Raw genomic sequence first — 23,088 nt, forward strand, 5'->3', positions numbered from 1 at the left:
CATCCATCCATCCATCCATCCACTCATCCATCCATCCACTCATCCATACATCCATCTACTCATCCATCCATCCATCTATCATCCATCCACCAACTCACCCACTCATCCATCTATCCATGTATCCATCCATGTATCCATCTGTCCATCCATCCACCATCTTTTTGAAAAAGAGTCTCACTATGTAGCCCCAGCTGGCGTGAGCTGTCTATGTAGACCAGGCTGGCCCCAAACTCACAGTGCTCCCCCTGCCTCTGCCTCCTGAGGGTGGGATTAAGGCAATGCCACCACACCTAGCCACATATTTTTAAGCTTATGCAGGAGTTATAACCCCCCGAAGGAAAAAGGCTTTAATTGAGTTTTAAAAACCGAGTTACTAGTTTGGACAAATACTGGAGGGATATGAGACTTCACAGAGTTTATAACTGCACCTTTAATGACGCTGTAAAAATGTCACTCGGTCCGCCATACATGAAAACTATAGTTCTTTAGGAGAAGCTCTACAAATCTTTCCAATTTAGAATGTTTTCAATGTAACACAATTACTGTGTCCATGGCATCTTGCATCACTAATTCAAACATGCTCAGAAGTATCTTGCATGACACCGATGATCTGACCCTTTAGAAAGCACGTTTCTAAAACAGCCGCGCACAGATGTAACATGATACGGTTTTCAGACTGGAGTCAGTGAATCCCAGAGTCCTGGGAAGCCCCTTGCGGACCACCATGAGCAAGGTGGAGGCAGAGGGGAGAACAGTAAGGGCTTCTCCCTGCCCTCAGGCTAACTGGAGCAGCACAGCTATCATCAATTGCATACCTTAGGATTGAGCCAGTGTTTTGTTTGGAAAACGAACTCTGCTCTAAAAAGAAAGAGAAAAGCAAAAACCACTCTCACAGTTTAGAAATGAACTGCCTTCAACTCAGTCCAATACCACCGTCTACATGCTAATGGATTCCAAACTCAAAGAACCAGAGTGCACAATCAGTGTGTCTCAGCCAAAGAAGCTACGGCGGATGAAATAAACACCTAAGGAATTGGGGGCCTCTCTGTTCAAAGTGTCCCACTAGGCTGTTTGCAAGGGGGGCAGTAACCACAGCTTCTGAGTGTGAATCCAGCTGGTTTTAACAGAGAGGGGACATTCCGGCACATAGCAGAGCCATCTTGCTCAGTCTCACACGTGTGAAAATCCTGCAGTCCTCAAGAGAATGGGACTGGCTGGCAGAGACACTTCCCAGAAAAAAGAACTCAGGCACCTGGACTCCTGTGTTATTTTTCCCCAACTTTGCCTAGCCCCCAAAGACTACTGTTGTCCTGTATCTGGCAAAACAATCTTTGGAGAGCCATTTCAGAAACTTCCTTTAGACAGAGAGAGTGGGTCCTTCCTCCAAGTTCCTCACCTAGGGAATCTGTGCAGAGCACGGTGGTGTCTAGAGGCCTCAGGGAGCTGTCCTCATTCGCTTAGCCACCCTGTGGTCTAGCTGCCTTGATCCTTCAGTGAATGTTAGTTAAATGAGAGCCTGAAGAAGAACCCCATGTTAGGAGTAGGAAAGCACATAAAACCCACAGGCTGGCTGAGGACGGGACCCAGTCTCCCCACACGTCTACATCTTAGATTTCTCAACATGTGGCTTATTACAAATGTTAAAACTCAGTTAGCTTTAAATTGCTTTTTTCCCCCCTATTCTTTTAAAAAGCAGTCTTAAGGAGGTTTCTGTATTTGTATACTATCCAAGTGTGTGCAGGAGGGAACAAGTTCCCAGGAAACTTAAATTTTAATTTAACTCACGATCGCCATCTGCTGGACAAATATTGAATGTGTATTCCAGTTAAAAGTGGATTTTTTTTTTATCATAGATGTGTATCTCTAGGTGTCTTCCCCTTAAATAATAAATAATAAGCATAAAGGGGCATATAATATTCCTTAACTTATGTAATAAACCAGATACTAACCCTAAGGTAATTGCAGTGTATTTTGGAAACAGAAGACTATCTTGAGTTTTATATGTCAGAGAAAAACCACTGCAGCTAGAACAAGATGTTCCCTAGTGTTACATAAAGGGAAGGGTTTGTGGGGAGTGGAGTGGGGTGGGTGTGAGCGAAGGGGAACAAATCCTGGGAGGTCTTGGTGCTAGCTGCCTTCCAACCCAGGAAGTACCCAGTTTCACGGCAGAGAGGAAAAAACATCAGCCTCATCCACCCGCAGGCATGACTGGGTGGACCATACCTCAGAGGCTTCCCTTGATCCCATGCTGCACCCCGGGAGGGTGAGGGGAGACACTGCGGGAATCAGGTAACTGGGCGGTGACTGAGTGGCAAGGTCAAGCTAGAGCAAGGGCCCTTGAACACTTCAGAGCACAGGGCTCTGGCTAATCCTCTCCTGAACTCTGTGACCTTGGTTCAGGGTCTTAGTCTCTCTGTCACCTAGATTTCTTCATCTGTAAGTAGGGGACAATTAGTTCCTCAAGAGGATTAAGCATGTGAGCAGATGAAAGTACTCCTACACCACTAGCGCACAGTAAGGACTACACAAAAAGCTTGCTGCCGTTCGTTCACGACACAGGAGTTCTTGCTGCCGTATCAGGCTATCTACCACCGTCAGCCCGAACAGACTTGATTTCTTTAAGCATAAAATCAAGGTGTTTGACAGAAATGGCAAAGGACACAGCGGGTGCAGCCCAATGCAGCTCCAGTGCAGGAGAAGGCACCGGGCTCTCTACAAATCCTCAGAGCTGCATCATTTCATATTACACCAACATATCAATAATAAATGTACATGTTGTGTCTGTGCTTGTATATGTAGATCTCTCTCTCTCTCTCTGTGTGCATGTGCAAGTGTATGTGTCCATGTGCACGTATGTTCTCATGTATATGTGCCTGTATGTATGTCCCTGTATATGTGTCTGTGGGTGCACATGTCCCAAATCTTTAGTGATACAGAAGTAGTGATATACACTGGTCAGGAGTTGCTAGAGTAGCCAAATCATGACACAAAACGGGGAACAGTGAAGATCTATATATAACAATACCTAGTCCTTGGGCCCTTCAGCAAGATTTTGGACCATATTAAGATTTACTGGTTGCTGATCTTGAGGACCAACAGTGAAGTCTTGTGAAAACCTGAATGGGGCTTAGAAAGGACGCAGGTAGATAATAAAGTAAAAACAGGCTCCCTGGGATTGTGACTTCTCATTCCCAGAAAGCACTGTGAGGAGAACTTGGCGACACGAAGGGCTAATAAGGAGAAAGAAAGGGCCCAGGGGCCCCATAGCATACCCAAGCCAGCATCCATCGAGAGAACTCCACCTTAGCCCCTTCCCACCCCAAAGGGATAAAGCTGCTTCTTTACCTTTCTCTGGAGGTTTGCCTTCTGTCTTTCCTGGCCCATGCCAAGAAATGAACTCAGCAAACCCTAGACAACCACCAGCCACCTACTACATAGCCTCTTCTGATTCTACTGGTCCCTCGGCAAGGAAAGACTGGACACCTGTGGAAATGCCCTTTCTGTAGGCGACAACGCCTCGCACCTTCTCAATCAGCTCGTAGCTCTCCTCCAGCTTCAGCAGCCTGTTCTGCACCGACGTGGATGCTCGCTGGTAGACAGCCCGCCACTCCTCGAAGTCACTCTCAGAAATCTCAGCCACAGCAAAACACAGAGTCCTCAGCCCTGCAAGAGGCAGCATGCCCAGCACACCACAGAACACCGAGTCACACGTCTGACGTTTCCAGTATTTAACAAAATCCACTTTCGAGTAGTCTTCCAAATCAAATTGTTGACATGTGACTTTATAATTCAAACCTCAATATCAAATGCTTAGAATGCACTTTCGGCTTTTAAATTTTGTACCTTGCTTACAATTCCAAGCCCCTTTAACCCTTCCTCCACATCTAGGGTCCACCCAGATGAAGTCCCAAATCCAGAAGGTGGTTCACACTCTTCAACTGTCTCCCCATACTTCATGCCATTCACTTCCTGGGACATAGGGGGTTCTCTGCATTCATTGGCCAGGGTATCCATTTTACCTCCCTTTCCCCAACACCCCTTCACTGTCTGCAGGACAGCTCTACCTCCTGAGAGAGGAGCAGAGTTATTGACCACAGGGTCACTTGGCGGAACTTAAACCTTCAGGCTGTATTTCGAGCAGTTTTTCTTTTCCTCTTTTGGGAACGTGACTGGAGACTTCCTTGGGGGCAGCAAAGGGAAAAGAAGTCTCTTTCAGCCCAAGGGCAGAAAGAATTGGGTCGTGATGGGGGCCAAGACAATTCAAACAGGGGAACCAGAGCCTGGTAATACTGCTACCAGTGTGGCGGAGTCCAGACCTCCAACTAAAACCTGTGTGGCCTGAAACTAGGAGGCTTAAACCTGGCATACCCAGGTGGGGGATGTGGAGGTTTCTGAGTTCTTGCATTCTTGGGAACTTGGAGAACATTATGCCCTGATATTCTGAAACAGATTATTTACTTACTTAATTTGGTCTAATGTTTTTAGAAAATATTCTTATCTTTTCAAAGACCTGATTATGAAGAAGCAAGGACTTGAGCAGGGGTCAGGCTAGCTAAAGCAGGAATGAAAACGAAGGTTGATGATTTACACACTCAGTGAATGCCGCCATCAAGTGCGGTAATACGATAATACACATTCTCCGATTAACGGACCAGAAGGCTGGACGGCCCTCTTCCACTTTTCGAATCCAGAACAATTGTTTAGACCCTATATTGCTGGCCTTGTACATCTTCATCTATTTCAAGAGGACAGTTACAGGGCAGATTTTATTTGCCATAGACTCTTGGGTCTCACACAGACACTGGGTGGGGTTCAATAAAAATAATAAAAAAATCAGATTAGAAGTTTACATAATAATATAGGTATTTATTTCTTTTTATTATTCAGATTATGGAAGCTCAGTTATTTAATTTTCTTAACTAATTCCATGAGATACAAGGTAAAGCAATTTAAGCGGTATTCATTCTAAAAAGCAATACAGATTTAAAGGCTTTACTAGATCAAATGGGGGCCAAAGTGTCTTGGTATTTTAGTTTTTTTTTCTCCTTAAGAAAAAAACTTGTGGGAATAGTGCATAAGAATATCTAAGCTATCACCAATAACCAATAATTCATCTAAGAAATCTGGAAGTGAAACAGCCAATGACCCTGCAAGATATCAAAAGTCCATGATTTCTTTGTGTTTCAATCAAGTTCTATTCTTAGAACGCTCACCTTCCGTAGCAAACTGTTCTAAATGTTTTAGAGTGATTTCTTTGTACTTTGAAGTCTCTGCAAGTCGTTCATAAATGACTGTGTCCTGGAAAATAAACAGAAGGTGCGGTGGATTAATTAAGTATCCTGGATTTAATAAGACTGAGGTCAGCAATGTTATTAGTTGCGAATCTGTACAAAAACTCCCGGTGTTTTCTTTTAAGCACAGAATATTTTTTTTTTTTTTTTTTTTGGCCTATGAGTAACAATGATTCCCAAAGGCAGGAAGGAATACAGCTGGACCTGTGGGTTTGTATCCATGGATTCAATCAGTCACAGGCAGAAAATGTAATCTGGCCTGTAAGGTTGGGTCTGCAGAGAACATACACACACATTTTCTCGGGATAATTCCATAAACAGTACGATAATGTTTTCCACATAATGTTTACGACACAGTAAGAATTGTAACTCATCTAGAACTGGTTGGAAACCCAGAGAAGGAACTGGGCCTGGTGGCCTTCATTTGTAGCCTCGGCGCCTGAGAAGCGGAGCCACTAAATGGCTGAGTGGGCTATCCCTGGAGGTTCTGTAGAATTTCGCGAATCATATTTAGCCGAAAATGGTCTAGGCTCAGGGAATAATATTGGGTGTGTTTGCCTGACAAAGAAATCTGTCCTATGCAGCTCCCCCATGAGCTGGAGCCTCAGTGGCTACGTGTGTACATAAAACTTACCCAATTATAGACCCTTCCAGGGACAAGAGCACCTTTCTGGGTCTGTCCTCACAGAGGGACACACTCAAGGAGGCACAGTAAGAGGCTACCAAATGTCCTGAGACATTCCGTGGGGACACATGAGGACCTTCAATCCTGGAGCTGCTTCAAACGGCTGACATCTCTGTGTCTGTGTCTAGCTTTAAAACTTGGTTGGCTTAATTTGTAAATTAAAACTCCCGAATTAAAAAACAGTATTATTTCTTTGAAATTGCCATACAGTGTGTTTTGATCCCACTCACCCCTCCTCCGAACCATTCGAAAGTCCCGTTGGCTTTAGCTTTATGCGCCATTTACTTCCCTCTGCTCTTTTCTCCTTTATAAATTGCCTATTGTTCCTTCAAGTTATTCGCTGGCTTTGGTTTAATGTCTTAAAGAACGTCAGTATTCAGCCTTCATGACTTTTTATTAGACCAGGAAAAAATAAATCATTTACCTGCAATTACTCTCTCGGTGGTAGTACCCACCGTGGGGTTTCCAGGCTCGGGCCGAGATCTGGAAACTGACTAATGGAGTATGATTTAGAGCCCTTGAGAGAAACACAGCCAAGTGACCTCAGAACAGATGGAATGGCCCAAGCTCCAGTTATGAATTTCTTTTCATTTTCCAGTAGTGGATGGGAAAGAGGGAAACAGAGAAGGAAATGACAGTTTGCGATCACGGCTCTTTCCTGGGAGGGAAAGGAGTCACTTTGGAGTTCTTGTTTTTTATAGTGGCTCATGAAAATTTCCACAAGGCTAACAGGGGCCATTTTCAGAGGAAGAAAACCTTTGAAAAACTTGAAAGACAGAAGTGGTAAGTGAAAGAGGAGGGAGGTTGAATTTCGCAGTATGTCTGAACACACTGGCGCTCAGAAGAAGCGATTCATTGACCACATTCTTTGTGGTATTGAGAAAAGCAAGGGAGGAGATGTGGCCTTCTGCAGCACATACAGGTTTCCAAACAGTCACAGTGGTTGGCTGTGCTTGCAAGTAAAGAACCTAAATACTTAAGTATGCCATGCTTTTAGGAGTGAAAAAAAAAATTCCTCCCTAGACACTAGAAGAGGTATATGCCATCGGTTCAGACTTAGAAGTTATGAAAGCTCCTCAGGGAACTTGGTTATCTTGTACCCTGGCCCTCAGTAAGGAAAAGTTGGAAAACCACAGTGACTGGACTATTGTTGTAGATGGCACGGCACAGCCAAATTATTATTACTACGGATGGGTCCAAGGCTTTGGGGAAACTTAAACCCGCGGTTAATCATTCCTTTTTGGTGATCATTTACTCAAAAAACTGTTTTCTTCTTGCTTTTTATCTTTTTCGAGACAGGGTCTCACGTAGTTCAGGCAGGCTTTGAATTTATTATGTAGCCGAGGACAACCCTGACCTCTGATTTTCCTGTTTCTACCTCCCAAGCACTGGGATTAAAGACATGGGACACCACCTCTGGCTCCTACTGTATTTAAGACTACAGTTCAAATTCAGCTCTATGTTTACGGACATATTTTTGCGCATGTGCATGTATGCATGTGTGTATTCATACGCATGTGGAGTCCACTAGTCAGCCTCCAGTATCGTTCTTCAGGAGCTAGTCACCTTATTTTTGTGAGATGGGGTCTCTCACTGGGTTGTGGAGTCTGCCTGTTGGCTACACCGGCTGTTTCACAAAGCCCAAAGATCCTCCATCTCTACTTCTCCTAGAATTACAAGTTCACACTTTTTATTTTTTACTTTTATGTGGGTTTTCATGATCAAACTTAGGTCCTCATGCTTGTATGCCAAGCATCTACTGAGGTATTTTCCCAGCCCCAACCAAAATATATTTTAAAGAAGAATAAACTCTCTGTGTAGGGTTGAGGTCTAAGGAATGCTAATGATGGGAGAAACAGTCTTCCCCAGGAAAGATAACACCATTTGGCTATCCAGTACCAAATGGCCAGCCCTAAAAACATACTGTAGTGACTAAGAATATCCCCCATAGGCCTATATGTTTGAATGTTTAGTCACCAGAAAGTGGAACTGTTTGAAAGGATTAGAGGTGTGGCCTTGTTGGACAAAGTGTGTCACTGGGGATGGGCTTTGAGGTTTCAAAAGCCCACAAGAGGCCCACTCTCCTGTTCGACCTACAGATCAAGATACAGCTGTCAGCTGCTGCTCCATTGCCTGCCACCATGGTCCCCACTAGGATGATAATGGATTAGATCTCTGCGACTGTCAGCAAGCCCCAAGACTAAAGGCTTTCTAAGAGTTTCCTTGGTCATGGTATCTCTTCACAGCAATAGAACAGTGACTAAGTGCATTCAAGTAACATGGAACGGACCGAGCAGGAATATATGTGCATATATACATATGCATGTAATAGCAATGAATGAAAAAGAAGCCATGGATTGGAAAGAGCAAGGAGCGGTGTATGGGAGGGAAAGGGATGGGAAAATGATGTAACCACTGTGCCATGCTGTGTGTGTGGTGACCAAAGAACAAATTACAGGGCTGGGCTCTGTCTTTCTACCACGCAGGCCCCAGAGATTAAACTCACGTTGGCAAGTTTTAGGTCAGAACCTTTATTTACTCACCCGTTTCACCAGTCCATTGTATGCTCATATTTAAATATGTACAAATATATTCTGTGATAGGCTCCATTCAGAATTAGCTAAACTTTGCCTCTGATGTGGGAGAGAACTGGTAAAAGCAGCTGATTTTAGAGATGGTCTATTTTGGATATAGCAGAGAATTTTAAGAGATACCTACTTTGATATTTTCAGTCTCCTTAAGGTTCCTGTAAGATCAAGTATGTTAGTCGAGTTTCTCAAGTCTTCCTGTGGTTTAGAGTAAACTTCTTGAATAAACTAATGATTTAGTTGAGTAAATGGTCCTTTTTCTCTAACTGTCTACGATCACAGATGCAAACTGTAAACTGTACATGCTTCCATTTTTAACTTAAAAATTAGCAAAGCAAGGTATCTTCCTTATAGAAACTCTTAAAAAACCAGGAACTATAAATCACACACCAGCCCAATCCCTGCTTCTTTCTACTGTATGCTGCAGGGAATTTTCAGTACTGTCTTCTAATTTGCTAACCTCAGTCTCCCCTCAAATGTGCCTAATTCAGAATTTACTTTATGATTTTAAAGACAGCTTAAGATTTCTGACTCACCTTGCACATCTACCAGATCCCCTTCCCGATGTCTTTTGAATACTAATAGCTGTAACTTTTTTATTTATCATGCTGAGCTTCCAACACTCTGAGGCAGAGCGTCTACACAGATGGTCTAATCTGGAGCGAATCCATGTTTCTCTGGTTATGGTGCCCTGGCTCCTCTGGTGTGAGATTTCCACACACATCCCTGGCTCTGTATTTTCTTGTACGCATGCCAAGCTCATGCTTTTATAGTCTTAGCAGGGGTTGGCATGAGTGTTTCTGCAGCCCCTTTGCATGATTAGAAAGCTCAGCACTTTGGGCTTGGCCTCAGAGTAGGGAAGCTGGCTTGCACCTGAGCTCCCTAATTGGACTTACGGCCAGCTCCATGGGAGGGAAATCATGCCTGGTACTAGAAGCCTCGCCAACGACCTGGCACTAGTGATGTTATGGATCTTGGAGGAGAACCTCCTCCTGCCACAGTTCTTAACTCCATTTTAAAACTCACCCTTAGCCCAACAGTTAAGTGTGGCTCTCACTTCCCACTAAAGGAACTTTGCCTTGTAGCAAACAGAGAAACCACAACTGGTCCCAAAGCAGAGATCAGCCAATTGTGGGAGCCCAGCCGGTCATAGTAGATACATCTACAACACAACACCTGCACCTAAGGCTCCGGGAATATCACGGTCGAGAGGCTTAGAAAGATCAGAAAGTCTGTTGTGAGACTGTGTCTTCCAGAAATGAAAGGGAAGCTAAACACTGAAGGCTGAAGTCTCAGGGGCCCTGTTAGCCAGGGTTTCTATTGCTGTGAAGAGACACCATGACCACAGCAACTCCTATAAAAATAAACATTTAACTGGGGCTCCTTATGGTTCAGAGTTTTGGTACATTATCGTCACGGCAGGAAGCATGGCAGCACGCAGGCAGACATGGTACTGAGAGGGGCTGAGGGTTCTACATCTGGATCTTCAGGAAGCAAGAAGGAAGAGTTGAGCCACCGGGAATAAGTTGAGCTTCTGAAACCTCGAAGCCCACCCCCAGTGATACACTTCCTCCAACAAGATCCTGCCTACTCCAGCAAGGCCATGCCCACTCCAGCAAGGTCACACCTATGTGGGTCCTTTCATTCCAGCTACCACAGGCTCCACGCATAGACAATGAACTACATTCAACCAAGGAATGTGAAGCAAAGAAGACTTGGTCCTTTCTTCAGGGTGTCTATGTGAATGTAGATCATTGCTGTGGGTGCCCTGGAGGCTGGAAGAGAATCTGGCTCCCCTGGAGCTGTGTGGGTGCTAGGAACTAGACTCATGTTCTCTGGAAGGTAAGCAAGAACTCTTAACAGCTGGCTCATTTTTCCAGATTCTCTTACTCCAATTTCTTTTCCTGGGAAATCCAGGCTTCGGCACCTGATAGCCCTGTGTATAATTCCCAGCTCTCTATCATGGTAAAGCAGTGTTAGTCCACTTGGCAAGCCAAGTAGAAATCCCCAAATGATCCCTGATAATCCTTTCCTTCAGCACCTGCAAACATCAATTACTAAGCCTTAAATCTTCCTTCCCAGTCTTCTCTGTGCCTGTCTCCAGCCATCCCTAGCGGCTCTTGCCTGGAAGAGATGATAAGGTTTAACCGGAACCTCTGTCTGCATCTGTTCGCAGTCCTCAAATCATCCCCCCCAATAACAAGGGAATGATCAAGAAGAAAATACCTGCTCTTGAGCACAGGTATGAGGGCAAACCCAACACCCCTCACCCAAAGCCAATCCATACAAACCCTTCTGCCTGGCCTATGTTCAGCTAGTCCATGTCAATCTACAAACTATCATTGTCAAACAGTTCTTGCTGTTTTACGATTTATCTCTGTTCTGGAGGGAAAATGATACAACATGATGTTAATATGTGCAATCTCTGTGGCTAAAAAAAAAAAATCCATGTTTTTATTTTCTGTCCAATACTTTAGTTCCCTCCAGTAAATGTTTAGAGGTAGAATGCCCAAGATTGTAAAGCGAAGGTGTGATTTGGGTGTTGCAAACCAGATGGACGTCGACCAGTGACCTGACGGTCTTAGTTTCCTTTCACTCTCTTACTGTGCATGTTGCCATAGGAACATGGACAATCTGTACCATGTGACTCAGCACCACATCCTAACCATCTCTGCATGGACTTCCCAGGCTAGACTTAAGCTCCTCACATGGCTTAGGTCCTGTCTTCACATCTCTAAAGTCAAGTTCAAAGTCTGAAGATAAAACATTCATGATGAACACATGTTTGGCATCTTAATCAATGGGAACACAAGAACCAAAAAAAGAAAAAACCCTACATATCCAAATTTAGAAGACATCATGAAATAATTCTACCAAAGTGTCCTAAAAACAGCGGCATTCAAAAATTGTGTTTCGAGACTTTAAAGCCAAGACATTTAAGGTTCTCAACAGGAATTTAAACAAGAGGTTTGGCTTTCTTAACTTTAGTTTCCCAGTTTCCATGGAACTGAGCACACTTATTGAGTCCCTTTCAAACTGTAAAATTCCAAGCGGAAATGTGTGAAGTCTCACCATGCAAAGGGCACCTCAAGAGGAAAGTCCTGATGAATCCCAGCAAAGAATGGCCTGGTTGGTAGGGTTCTCATGCTTCCCACCACTGTAAACATGCTTTTCATTGGAAAATTCAGTGGGAATAGGCAATACTATTTCTGCCACTATAACCTACTCACATGCTGAAGCCAGCCAACAATCAGCAGTCCTATAATATCTAAAGCAAGACAAGCAAGCAATACCAAATGAGAAATTGCAGCAATAATTGTGAGCCAACCCTCTCCTCATTTCTACGCTCTTTAGGCAAGTAGATTAAAATTGGAGTGTATCATTAGATTCTAATACAATTTAAAAATATTTTCTGTATTTAGTCATCCGCCAACAGAGCTAATATAACACAAACCTCAAATATCATGTATTAAAAATTGAATTACAAAAGTAACCTATGCCAGACTTTTTCAAAGCACCAAATTTATCCAGAAGGAATTCACCATTTCACCAGAAGAGGCTGAAGGCTGTTACTATAAAATACCAACAAACGTGGATGTCATCAGTTTCACGTTAAACATCTGTGTTACATTTCCATAGCAGGATGCCTAACACATACATTATAAACCACCGTAAATCAAAACTGTGAAAGGAAAAAAAAAAAAACAAAAGACTCACAGCGCCTTTGCAGTAAAGCCGTAGCTTCCCGGAGGGAGTGCGAACCACTACCGACATTCTCTTCCTAGCGCTGAAATAAAGAGATTTCCGTAATGGGTCATCATACCGCAGATCTGCATAGACAGGTTCTTGTTGGGCTTCGCAGATTTTAATGCTCAAGGTGACAAAATTAACCTGACCAAATTATGAGCCATAATCTTTCGTATATACAAATTATCTCCCGAGTGCACAGCTGGTGGCCTCAGAGAGTCACATTAGATTTTTGACGTCGCTGGAGTACCATCTACTGTCCTAAAGGAATAAGCCAAACAGTTCCCCAGACACTTCTAAGAGTTAATACCCATCAGAGTAGCAACATGTTTAATACGTTAATATTCGAAAATTATTTGAGCTAGTATCTTAATAGATGGTTATAGGCTACACTTTAAAAATTAAAAACAGAAACAATATTTTTAACTATATAATCACAGATAAAGGCAAATGCTAGTACTTGTAAGAAGCAATATAAACATTCATTGTTGTTTAAATGATTGTAGCAGGCCCTTTACTGAGAGGGGTACAGTCCAAGACCCCCAGAAGATGCCAAAGAGTGGGGATAGTGTCAACCCAATAATGCATTTTTTTCTGTACATATATACCTATGACATGGTTCAATTTGTTAGAGTAAGCAGCTAACAACAGTGACTAAAAGAAAAATTATAATAATATATCTCAGTAAAAGGTATTTGAAACTTAGAAATTGTTTGCTTCTAGAGTTTTCCATTAGATATTTTTAGAGTATGGTTGACCATGAGGAAGTGAGGCCTCAGCCAGGGTGGAAACACTGTGCGAATATGCAAACTGGTCTCGCCTACACATTAACTCAGCCCTTCTTGGCCCATGACATTCTTACTTCAGTGCTGATTTAATGGTCCCAGAATCATCAAGTTACTTCCCCTGGCAAGATGTCTAATTGCGACTGGGAAACCTCTTCTGAGATCCATCAAAGTAAGATGGCCATTGCAGAGAAAAGTCACCGAGTCCGAGGGGAATACTATGGGATGTACAAAGCAGAGGTGCTCCACACTGACCACCTGTACATTTCTTCCCTCTGCGAGGTTGGCTCCCTCACCCCTGCGAGGCCTCAGCACACATTCTTGACTCTCCAAGTCCTTCCACGCTTTCTTCTTGCTCCAGACTCTGAATTTCAGGGGCTCACCCTCAATCCCTCACGTTTTTCAGCCTCCAAAGCTGGCTAAGTTTGTTCCCTCCTCCCTCGGATTTACTTGACACCAGGTAGAAGTAGTTCTGTTTTGATCAGAGCAGTTCCTTCTACAGGATGGCTAAATCGCTCACCTCACCTTTTCAGCGGCTTCACTCTGAAACCACGCAGCTCTCCTGTGAATCTGCCCCCTTCCCCTTCTATGTGGATCATGTTGATCCACAAACATGTTCTAGTGTCTCCCTTATACCCCACCGAGCAGGCATCCTCCCCTGTGAGTCACAAGTCCTTTCAACTCTGTAACTCAACTCTAGGTGAACTATGCCCTATATTCAGGCTCCACCCATCTCCCCTCCACGCCTATCCTCCCACCATTCCAAAGAATACTCAACAGATCTTTTCCAAACTTCCCCTTACCTACATTGGCAGTTGCCTCTGAACAGGTGATTATTCTTCTTAAGATTTCTCTCAGCTCTGGCCTATTTATCATTCTGCTTTTGTCCTCTGTATCTTTAACAATAAAAACTTGATTTTATTTAATCCCCTCTTGCAATAGTTGCCCATGCTAGCTAAGCACTCTACCACTGAAGCATACCACACAGTCCATTTCTCATTTCAAGGCAAGTTCTGAGAAAGGGGCCTGAGCTGACCTTAAACTTGTCTGCATCCCAGGGAATCTTCTTGTTTCTGTCTCCAAATTAGTGAGGATTACAGGTCTGTGCCACAATATTTGGCTAGTTCTTAGTTTGCAATCAATCCTTAATAGTTAGAATTATTTTTATTAAGTAGCTCAGTCATCAGCCTTCCACTTCCTCCTTAATCTCTATTTTATCTTCAGAAGGTCCTATTGACTTGTAAACTTTTGGTATCATTTGGAGACAGTGACTACTGAACGGGTACTTCAATTATAGTTTTGGTTTTATTTTCTGGTTTTATAGCCAATTCCCTACTGAACACTTTCATCTGTATGTCTCCCAGACATCTAAAGCATAGAGTTTCCAAACATCTCATCTACCACATCGGTTCCTATTCCTATCTCTGTCATCCATGTAAAAGGAATTTCTATATACCTAGCTGTTTGAACTAGGATCCTCACCCTTCCCTTTCTTCTCTTTGTTCCTGCCCCACCCATCCAATCTATAGCCAAGTTCCACTGATCTCCCTCAAATAGGTGTAAAAAGCCCATCAACTTTTCTTCAATCTCACCACCGTTATCCTGATCCAAACTGCTAGTGCACTCACGGAGACTGACAGCATCACAATCGTTCCCCTTTCCAGGCTGAGGCCCACCCTCACTACAGAATCAAAGACCTGAAAGTCCTCACTTTTGATTTATTTTTCTCCACGGCACTTTTCATCAGCATAGAGTGTTCAAAAACCACATCTATATGCTAATTTATATGCTGTTTATATTACCTTTAACATAAACAAGGTTGGAAAAGACACTTTATCATGAAGACAGAGATGAGTGATGTATGTGGGAATATTCTATCCTAGGTAATTAACTTAGCTTCCTCCTTTGGACAGTTTGGAAAATATAGCACAAGGATAGTGTTTAATGTCTCAGAAGACCCTGTTATTTGGTCATGTGGTCACCAAAGTTAGCATACAAAAGGAACTGTCTCTCCCAGGCACTGTGTAAATTTGCTTATGTAGGAGAAAGCTCAGAAAAACAGGTAGGCATGTCTTTTCTCAAACAAAGCATTGTTCTTTCCTCGGCTTTTGTTTCTGAAGTGTCCTTTGAGAGGACATACAGTCTTTAGAGATCCTGTAGTAAGACCCATTTGTCCCGTGAACATAGGGTGGCTAGGCAACAAGGCCCAATATAAGTCTGAGTAGGGTGGTATAGCTTAAGGCCTTTGCTCTAGCTGGAGTGCAAAGACATCCCCATAAGCCCCTATATTTGATACTTGGTCTTTCATTGGAGAGCTAATTTAGGAAGTGCTAAGAATTTTAGGAGATGAGGCCTACTGGGCTGAACAGTGTTACTGGGGAAGATGTCTTCAGGGTTATGGCTTGGTGCTCTGATCTCTCTGCCCCTGGATTCATGGGGATTTAATGAGACATGTCACAAGCTCTTGCCATTATCCATGGAGCTCCAGGCACCTTGCTCACCTCACCATGATGGACTGTATCCCTTTAAAACGTGAGTTTAGTTTCTTTATGTTGTTTCTGGCAGGATCTTGTCACAGTGATGAACACTGCCAACATTATTTCTTTTTAAGAAAGGAGTGAGTGAGACACTCACTTTGCTTTCTGTTCCTTCCTACTAGATGGTAATTCTTACTTCACAGAGACAAGTGGGCATAAGGAACATAAAATGAATACAGAGGCTTCTTGAATCTTAACAATTTCATTCCACATAAATCTTATTGCCTCTTAGTGTATCTATGATTTTAGGTCTTTAGATGCTAGAGTTTAGAACTGAAATATACCCCCCAAGGCCCCATGTATTGGAGGACTGATCCCAAAGAGGTGCTATTCGGAGGTGGGAACCTCTAAAAAGTAAGAGGTCTTTGGGCCATTGGGGGTAGGCTTTGAGGGGCATCTGTGAAACCATGTCTACTTTCTTGTTCTTTTGAGATTTGTAAGGATCTCATGAGCACTAAGGCCATCTCTGAAGACTCCACAGTAGTGGAGCCATGAGTCGAGTAGGTTTACTTCTCCCCGTGTTCCTGACTCATGTGTTACCTCACTACAGGCCCAGAATAGCTAGGCTATTGGTCATGGAGTGCAGTCTCCAAAACGTGTCAAAATAAACTCATCTTTAGGAGGTGACTGTTTCAGACACTCGATATTATATCGGAAGGCTAGCTAACATGCCAGCCACAGGGCTCTTAGTCTTGTCCTGTAGCTGGGATTCAGGCAATTGCCTCACAGAAAGACCCTTTGAACAGCCAGCAGAAGCCACACAGTCCCATGTGCATGACTCGTCTACAGACAGGACACCTAAACCATGTGGAAGATCTTAATATTCTGCTTAAACCCATAAATAAGAGTAAAGCATACATACATACCAGCTATAGATAGGAAAAACAAAAAATGAATGAAAATGTATTCCCCCCACACAAATTCTAGAGCAGGTGTCTTTACCTGGTGAACTCTAGGACATTGAGCAATTCATATCTTTCTTCCTGCCCCAGCTGCAGAATAAAAGAAATGAAAATACTTTAGGTTTCTTGGAAATAATCACTTGTTACAAATTTTTATTGCAAAATGTCGACACAAACACAATTTCCCTTCCTCCTTCTGAATTACAGGAGAGAGTTTATTAAACTTTCAGGTTAGTGAATAGTGAAAGACAGGAGAGGGCTCAGAAGCATTCCGAGGGTCACAGAGGCAGGCGGGAGAACTCTGTTGAGTGGAGACTGCGACAGAACTCCCAACAGACAAGATTATCTGCTGTGGCCCTACTGAGCTTACTAGCTAAGGAGGCAAGGACCCAGAGTCAGAGAAAGAAAAGGATACAATAAAAAAATGTCAAAAATTTATCCTTAGGAAATGATGGAAAACCAATTTTAAGAAAAAAATTTGAGTTAGGAAAGAGTTTAATGAAAAGATACCAAGTGCAAAGATGCTTAGTTATGAATATATGTACAGGTGTAATAAAAACACTAATAATAATTTTTAAAATGAGCTATCATTTACATTAAATAAACCACAGAGATCTTCAATGCAAACTGTACAGTTTGATAAAGGTACTGCCTGTGCAAACACCGCCCTGTTGAGGATGCAGAACATCTGACCCATAATGAATTCTCTTGTTGCATTTCCAATCAATCTGCTCCCCGCCCCAAGGCAATGGCTGTTCAAGATTCTATCATTATAAATCATGTCTGCACAGTTTCCAGCTGCAGACAGATGGGCTCATAAAGGAGGCTTTCCTTCATGCCTGGCATTCTTCCCTCCTCAATATAGAGTTTTCGTGATTTATTCAGATTACTCAAGAATCAAGAGTTCGCCTTTTTCATTGTTTCGATTGTCAGACGGATCTCAACCTGTTCATCCTCTCCTGCTCATAAGCATTTATTTGCTTCCAGTTTGGCATAGCAGTGAAGACAGCCACCATGAGCACTCCATTAGACCTCCTATGGTGGACACGAACTTCCCTTTCTCCTGAGTAGCTGAGAACTGAGTATAAGCTGCTGCATCGAGGCAGCTTTCCTTTATTAGAAAACTCTTCAAAACTTCACTAACATTTGTTTCCATCAATGTTTTTAATTTCGGTCTTCCCAGTGGGTGCTTAGTAGTGTTCCACTATGGTTCTGCATTTCCTTGATGACTACCCATGGTCTGTTTGTAGCCACCCGGATATCACCTGCTGTGATATCTGTTCAAAACTTCCCACGTAAAAGCAGATCCTGAAGAATGACCTTTTTGTTGTTCTTCTGGCTATTTTGAGTCAGCGTAGCCCAGGCTCATGTAGCCCAGGCTGGCTTCAAACTCGCTATGTAGCCCATGCTGGCTCTGAACTCCAGATCCTCCTGTCTCCTACCTCCCGTGCATATAGGATATATATAGTGATAACAGGCCTATGCACTATACCCAGGCTTCTGCAGACTCACATAACCAAACATTTAATAATGCCTGGAATCATGAGAAGAAACAAATGGAAAGATGACTCAAGGCAGATAAATCTCCTTTTAGTAGGGCAGAAAATCAGTAGATAGGTCTAGTTTGGAAGAATCAACATTGTCTATCAAGCGTATTATCAGCCACAATTTTGCTAAGTGTTGAAAGAACCGAATGAAAGGATGGACAGTGGTGCCCCCTGGAGAGGTAACTTTGGTTCCACTGTGATCTTTTCCATACTGCCTTTATCTCTGAAGCTACAAGAATGTGCTATGCAGGTTTTAAAGCACCCTTAAGACACAAGTGACTTACTGAATCTATGATGACCGAGTCAGGAGTTCTTCCAGTGAAGACAAAATTCAGCTGCTTGGCAGCTCTGACCAGTGCTCCCTCATCTGTGTCAGGGAACAGGTGACAGAAACAGGACAGAAACAGATGATATATGCAAATGTAAGGGAAAGAAACGGGCACAATGCAGTTTTCTGCTCAGTTAAAAATTCCTTTCATTATGCTCTGAAACCCATTCCTTTCTGTGTATAAGATGATGCCAGAGGAATGGGAACAACCGTTCGTGACCCACACCCGAAAGTGACAGCTTGAACAGACACCTTAGTCAGCATACGCTTGAGGACATCTTTCTCCAAATCCGTGGCAGGAAGTCTTTTAAAGATTTATCCATTCCCCCCAAATGGTTGAGTGTTAATTCCAAAGCCTGAGATCTGAATCACTTAGAGGGAACAGAGGCTTAGTTTATGTCAACTGCTTTCCTCACCGTGTCACCAAGCTTTGTCACTGAGGACATTGCTAAGACACACACACACACACACACACACACACATACGCACACACGCACACACGCACACACACAATCCACACACACATCCATCCATCCACAATCCATGTGCATGCACACACATATCCACACGTGCATACACACACATGCACACATACATACACACAGTGAACACACACATGTGCACACATATACATACATTCATACACAATATACATACACACATATACTCTATGTGAAACAACAAAATTTCTTACTCTGGTTAAGGAATTTGATGAACTGTTCAAGACATAACCACTAATTAAGAATATGGTTTTAAATACAAAGTGTATCATTTCCCTTAAAGTTTGGATTATTTACCTAATTTTATCTTGGAAATAAGTCTAGAATCAAGCCTAAATAGCTTAATGACCAGTAAATATTTTATAGAATGCCCCTGAAGTGCAAGAAGCTCTCCTCACCTAAGTGAACACAGAAAAGGTGCCCTCCAGTCCCTAAAGAGAGGGCAGAATTATGTTCTAAAACCATGCATAGCAGCTTTCTTTAGGCAAACAAATCCTCCCATCTGACTATGTGTAAAACCCATCACGCAAGAGTTTATTGTTACTTATAAGGGGGAACAATTACATGTATACAAATATTTTATTCCTTTGTGTACACTTTATAACTCAATTTTCCATAAAATTAATTTGAGAAAAATCACATACACAAAACAACATATTTTCACACACAAACGCACGCACACACACACACACATATACACACACACACACACACACACACACACTTACTTAACCCTGAAAGCCAAGTTTCTAATTAGGATCCAATTGTTTCAAATCTAAAATCATAATTTGGTTATGTTCCATTTATAAATTAAATTGAAAAATTTAAGTTCTATAATGCCAAATTTCAGAACCACTATCTACAGAAAAATACTCCATTGTTGCTTCTTCTGTACCTGGAGATGCTGCCTGGTAAAAGATCTTCTCGCCTTCTCTCTCTGGTACAGCTGTGTGGCAGACTGCCATCATTGTGAGAAATTCACAAATGATAGGTGCGGTCGGCTGTGAGGAGTAAACACATAATTTATCCCTTTCATTGAAACATTTGACATTAATGGCAGTAATGTTACTTCACGGCCATTTATTAACAGTACAGCTGGACAGCATTGGGGGTGTGGGATTACAGCCAATAGCTATTATGAAGAAAACCCAGTTAGAGCTCAATTTATTTGTTCTTGTACTTCCTCATTCATTCTGTAAACATTTATTTAACATGATTTTGTGTTCTTAAACAGAAATGAGAGAAAAAGATGATGAATTTGGTCCTTAGCGGGCAGAAGACATATTCTAAAATATTCACTTATTTGTTTGTAATTTCTAGTCAGATTTAAATTTCAGACATCTAACCTTTGAGTGGGGGTGATTATGTGTGCATTTTTCTGTAATGCCACCTTCCCTTTCTCCAATATATCTATATATCTATAAATTTGTATCTATGTATCTATCAACCATATATCATCCATTCATGTCATAAGTCAGTACTAAGGCATAAGTTGGTACTAAGGCTGTGTTAGAAGTCAGTACTAAGGCTATGATGTCATAAGTCAATACTAAGGCTATGATGTCATAAGTCAATACTAAAGCTGTGTCATAAGTCAGTACTAAGGCTGTGTCATAAGTCAGTACTAAGGCTATGATGCCATAAGTCAGTACTAAGGCTATGATGTCTTAAGTCAGTACTAAGGCTGTGTCGTAAGTTGGTACTAAGGCTATGAATTTGTAAGTTGGTATTAAGGCTATGATGTCATAAGTCAGTACTAAGGCTGTGTCGTAAGTCGGTACTAAGGCTATGATGTTGTAAGTTGGTACTAAGGCTATGATGTCATAAGTCAGTACTAAGGCTGTATCGTAAATTGGTACTAAGATGGGCAGGTGCTTTTACCAATAGTTAAAACTACGGCAGCTGAGGGATAAGAAAGGCGTTTTATAACAGTATAAGGAAGAAGAGATTAGGATTGATGATATAGTACCTTGTGTTTTAGTTTACTTTCATTTTTGCTGTTTTTATTTTTTTTTGTAAAGAATCCCACTGGCATCTACATATGCTGTATTGCTCAACTAGGTTAGACCCCGCTTCTGCATCACTCTACTGGGTTCTATTCTCGTACCTACAGCCCGCTCTTCCTGATTTTGTTTTTCTCCCCACTCGGTCCTCTGTAGACTTTCTGATTTTCTTCTAGCTTTAATAATATTTGAATTCTGTTTACTCGAACTATATTCTACCTCCCCTTCCTATTTAGGGGTCGTATAAAATAGGCTCAATAAAATCACAGCGGGAAACTTCAAATCTTTGGAAAGACACAAGCATCTGGACACAGGAAACATTTAGAACACTGGTACACATAAAGTAAAAGAAATCTAAAAAAAGATCATGCAAGTAAAAACAAAAACCAGAAAGAGGGAGGACAGCTGAGAAAGACGTGAGTGTTCATCTATGGGGGAACAGATCACGTTCTGACGACACTTACGTGGTTATTCTGGAGATTCTCCAGCAGTGAGGAGTCATTAAATGTCTTTTCATCTCCAAACTGCGAGTTCTGCCTAAAGGGGAAAAAAAAATAAAGCAAAGTTGGATCGCTTATACAGACAGGCCTATCCATTTACTTCTAACTAATGATGAATGATTATCTTCAATGAATTCAAATAATTGATTTCATGACTATCATGCTTTTAAAAAATATTCTAAGTATTAATGAGGTTACTAAAATATTTTACTTTGGCCAACTGAGAACTCTTTATATGTAGTAACAATACAAATGATTGTATGAAATATAAAAATGTGAACAATAAAATATTTACATAGTTTGACAACCTTTATAAATATGTAAAAGATTATTTCTGAGTATATCATATTAAGCTATTCAGAAAGGAAACTAATCACGAAATGTATATGGGATTTGTGTTGTGGCTGGCTCTTTACATTAACAAATAAATTATGTACTTTACTTGAAACAAATAGGATCTGCATTAACTTTTAATCTATTATTAATCTCATGACCCTGCATTTAAGAAACTCAAACCCAAAACCAGGAGCATGTAAGTAGGCACAGCGAAATAATTCAAAGTATCTTTGAATGCACCTTGAAAATGTAAATGTGAACATTTTCTTTTCTGTATAAAAGTTTCAGAATTGACTGAGGAAAAACCAACATCTCCATGAAATAAGTAATCACAGTCTAGAAGATTTTAATCATAATTTAAGGTTGAGTTACGGAGTTTTGACAGCGTTAATGTGTGAAGCACCAAGACGTCCTCTGACACGCTAAACCACAGTGAGAAAGGGAGAGGTCACTGAAGAAAGCCGAATCAATGGAACCAGTACGCCTCCCTGAGCTGATGAAATAAGTCTCATGAGTGCTTGCAACACTACCCAGCTTCTTTTATTTAAATATCAGCACTTGGCTGGTGGATTATACAAGTTATATAAGATATCTTTGCTAGGGCTGGAGGGATGGCTCAGTGGTTAAGAACACTAGCTATTCTTCCAGAGTTCCTAAGTTCAATTCCCAGCAACCACATGGTGGCTCACACCCATCTGTAATGAGATCTGGCGCCCTCTTCTGGCCTATATAGAAACAGAACACCATATACATAACAAAAAAATAAAATATTTAAAAAATATCTTTGCTAGCAAGTTGTAGTTAAGAATTCTGAAAATTATCATTGGTTTTATTGGTTGAGTATTAAGTACGGGATCTAATGGCTTTCAAATGATTTGTCAGTGGGAAGATAGAAGAGCGAACACATTTCTATAAACATTCTCATTTAAAAAGTATAGTTTTACTGTTGGGACTGATGAGATGGCTCAGTGGGAAAAGGCAGTTGACGGCAAACCTGGCGACTGGAGTTTGGCCCCTAAGACTCTCAGGTGTAAGGCAAGAACTGATTCTACAGGGTCTTTCCTCTGGGTTCTTAGCCTTATTAATAAAAGAACTTAGGACTAGGCTCAGAAGAAACCTTGAGGACAATTTTATTAGTGTCTAAAAGAGAAAAAAAAACAGAGAAGCAAGGTGTACATCTGTGTAGATCCCTGGAAGAAGAAGATGGAGAAGGGGAAGAAAGTAGGTCTTAGTTCATAAGCCACTGTGAGTTGGAGGAACAGCCACAGCAAATAAACAAAAAAACATCCCTATCTATCATCAGCACCACCACCACCAAAAACAAAAAAAAAGAAAGAAA

General features: G+C 41.8%; 1 protein-coding gene across 5 annotated transcripts in view; it reads right to left on the bottom strand.

Moving 5' to 3' along the window:
- Atp8a1 (ATPase phospholipid transporting 8A1) overlaps nt 1–23,088 on the bottom strand; it is a 209,933-nt gene that overhangs the window by 102,143 nt on the left and 84,702 nt on the right. For all 5 annotated transcript variants that reach the window (XM_005359297.2, XM_026785120.1, XM_026785118.1 and 2 more), the window contains 7 exons: nt 21,378–21,450; nt 19,806–19,911; nt 18,367–18,449; nt 16,576–16,625; nt 12,282–12,351; nt 5,214–5,298; nt 3,524–3,663 (listed from right to left, as the gene is read on the bottom strand). In XM_005359297.2, coding sequence (XP_005359354.1) covers nt 3,524–3,663; nt 5,214–5,298; nt 12,282–12,351; nt 16,576–16,625; nt 18,367–18,449; nt 19,806–19,911; nt 21,378–21,450 — 607 coding nt within the window. The remainder of the gene's footprint in view (nt 1–3,523; nt 3,664–5,213; nt 5,299–12,281; nt 12,352–16,575; nt 16,626–18,366; nt 18,450–19,805; nt 19,912–21,377; nt 21,451–23,088) is intronic.

The sequence above is a fragment of the Microtus ochrogaster genome, linkage group LG1, assembly GCF_000317375.1.
Source record: "Microtus ochrogaster isolate Prairie Vole_2 linkage group LG1, MicOch1.0, whole genome shotgun sequence".
NCBI classification, from domain to species: domain Eukaryota; kingdom Metazoa; phylum Chordata; class Mammalia; order Rodentia; family Cricetidae; genus Microtus; species Microtus ochrogaster.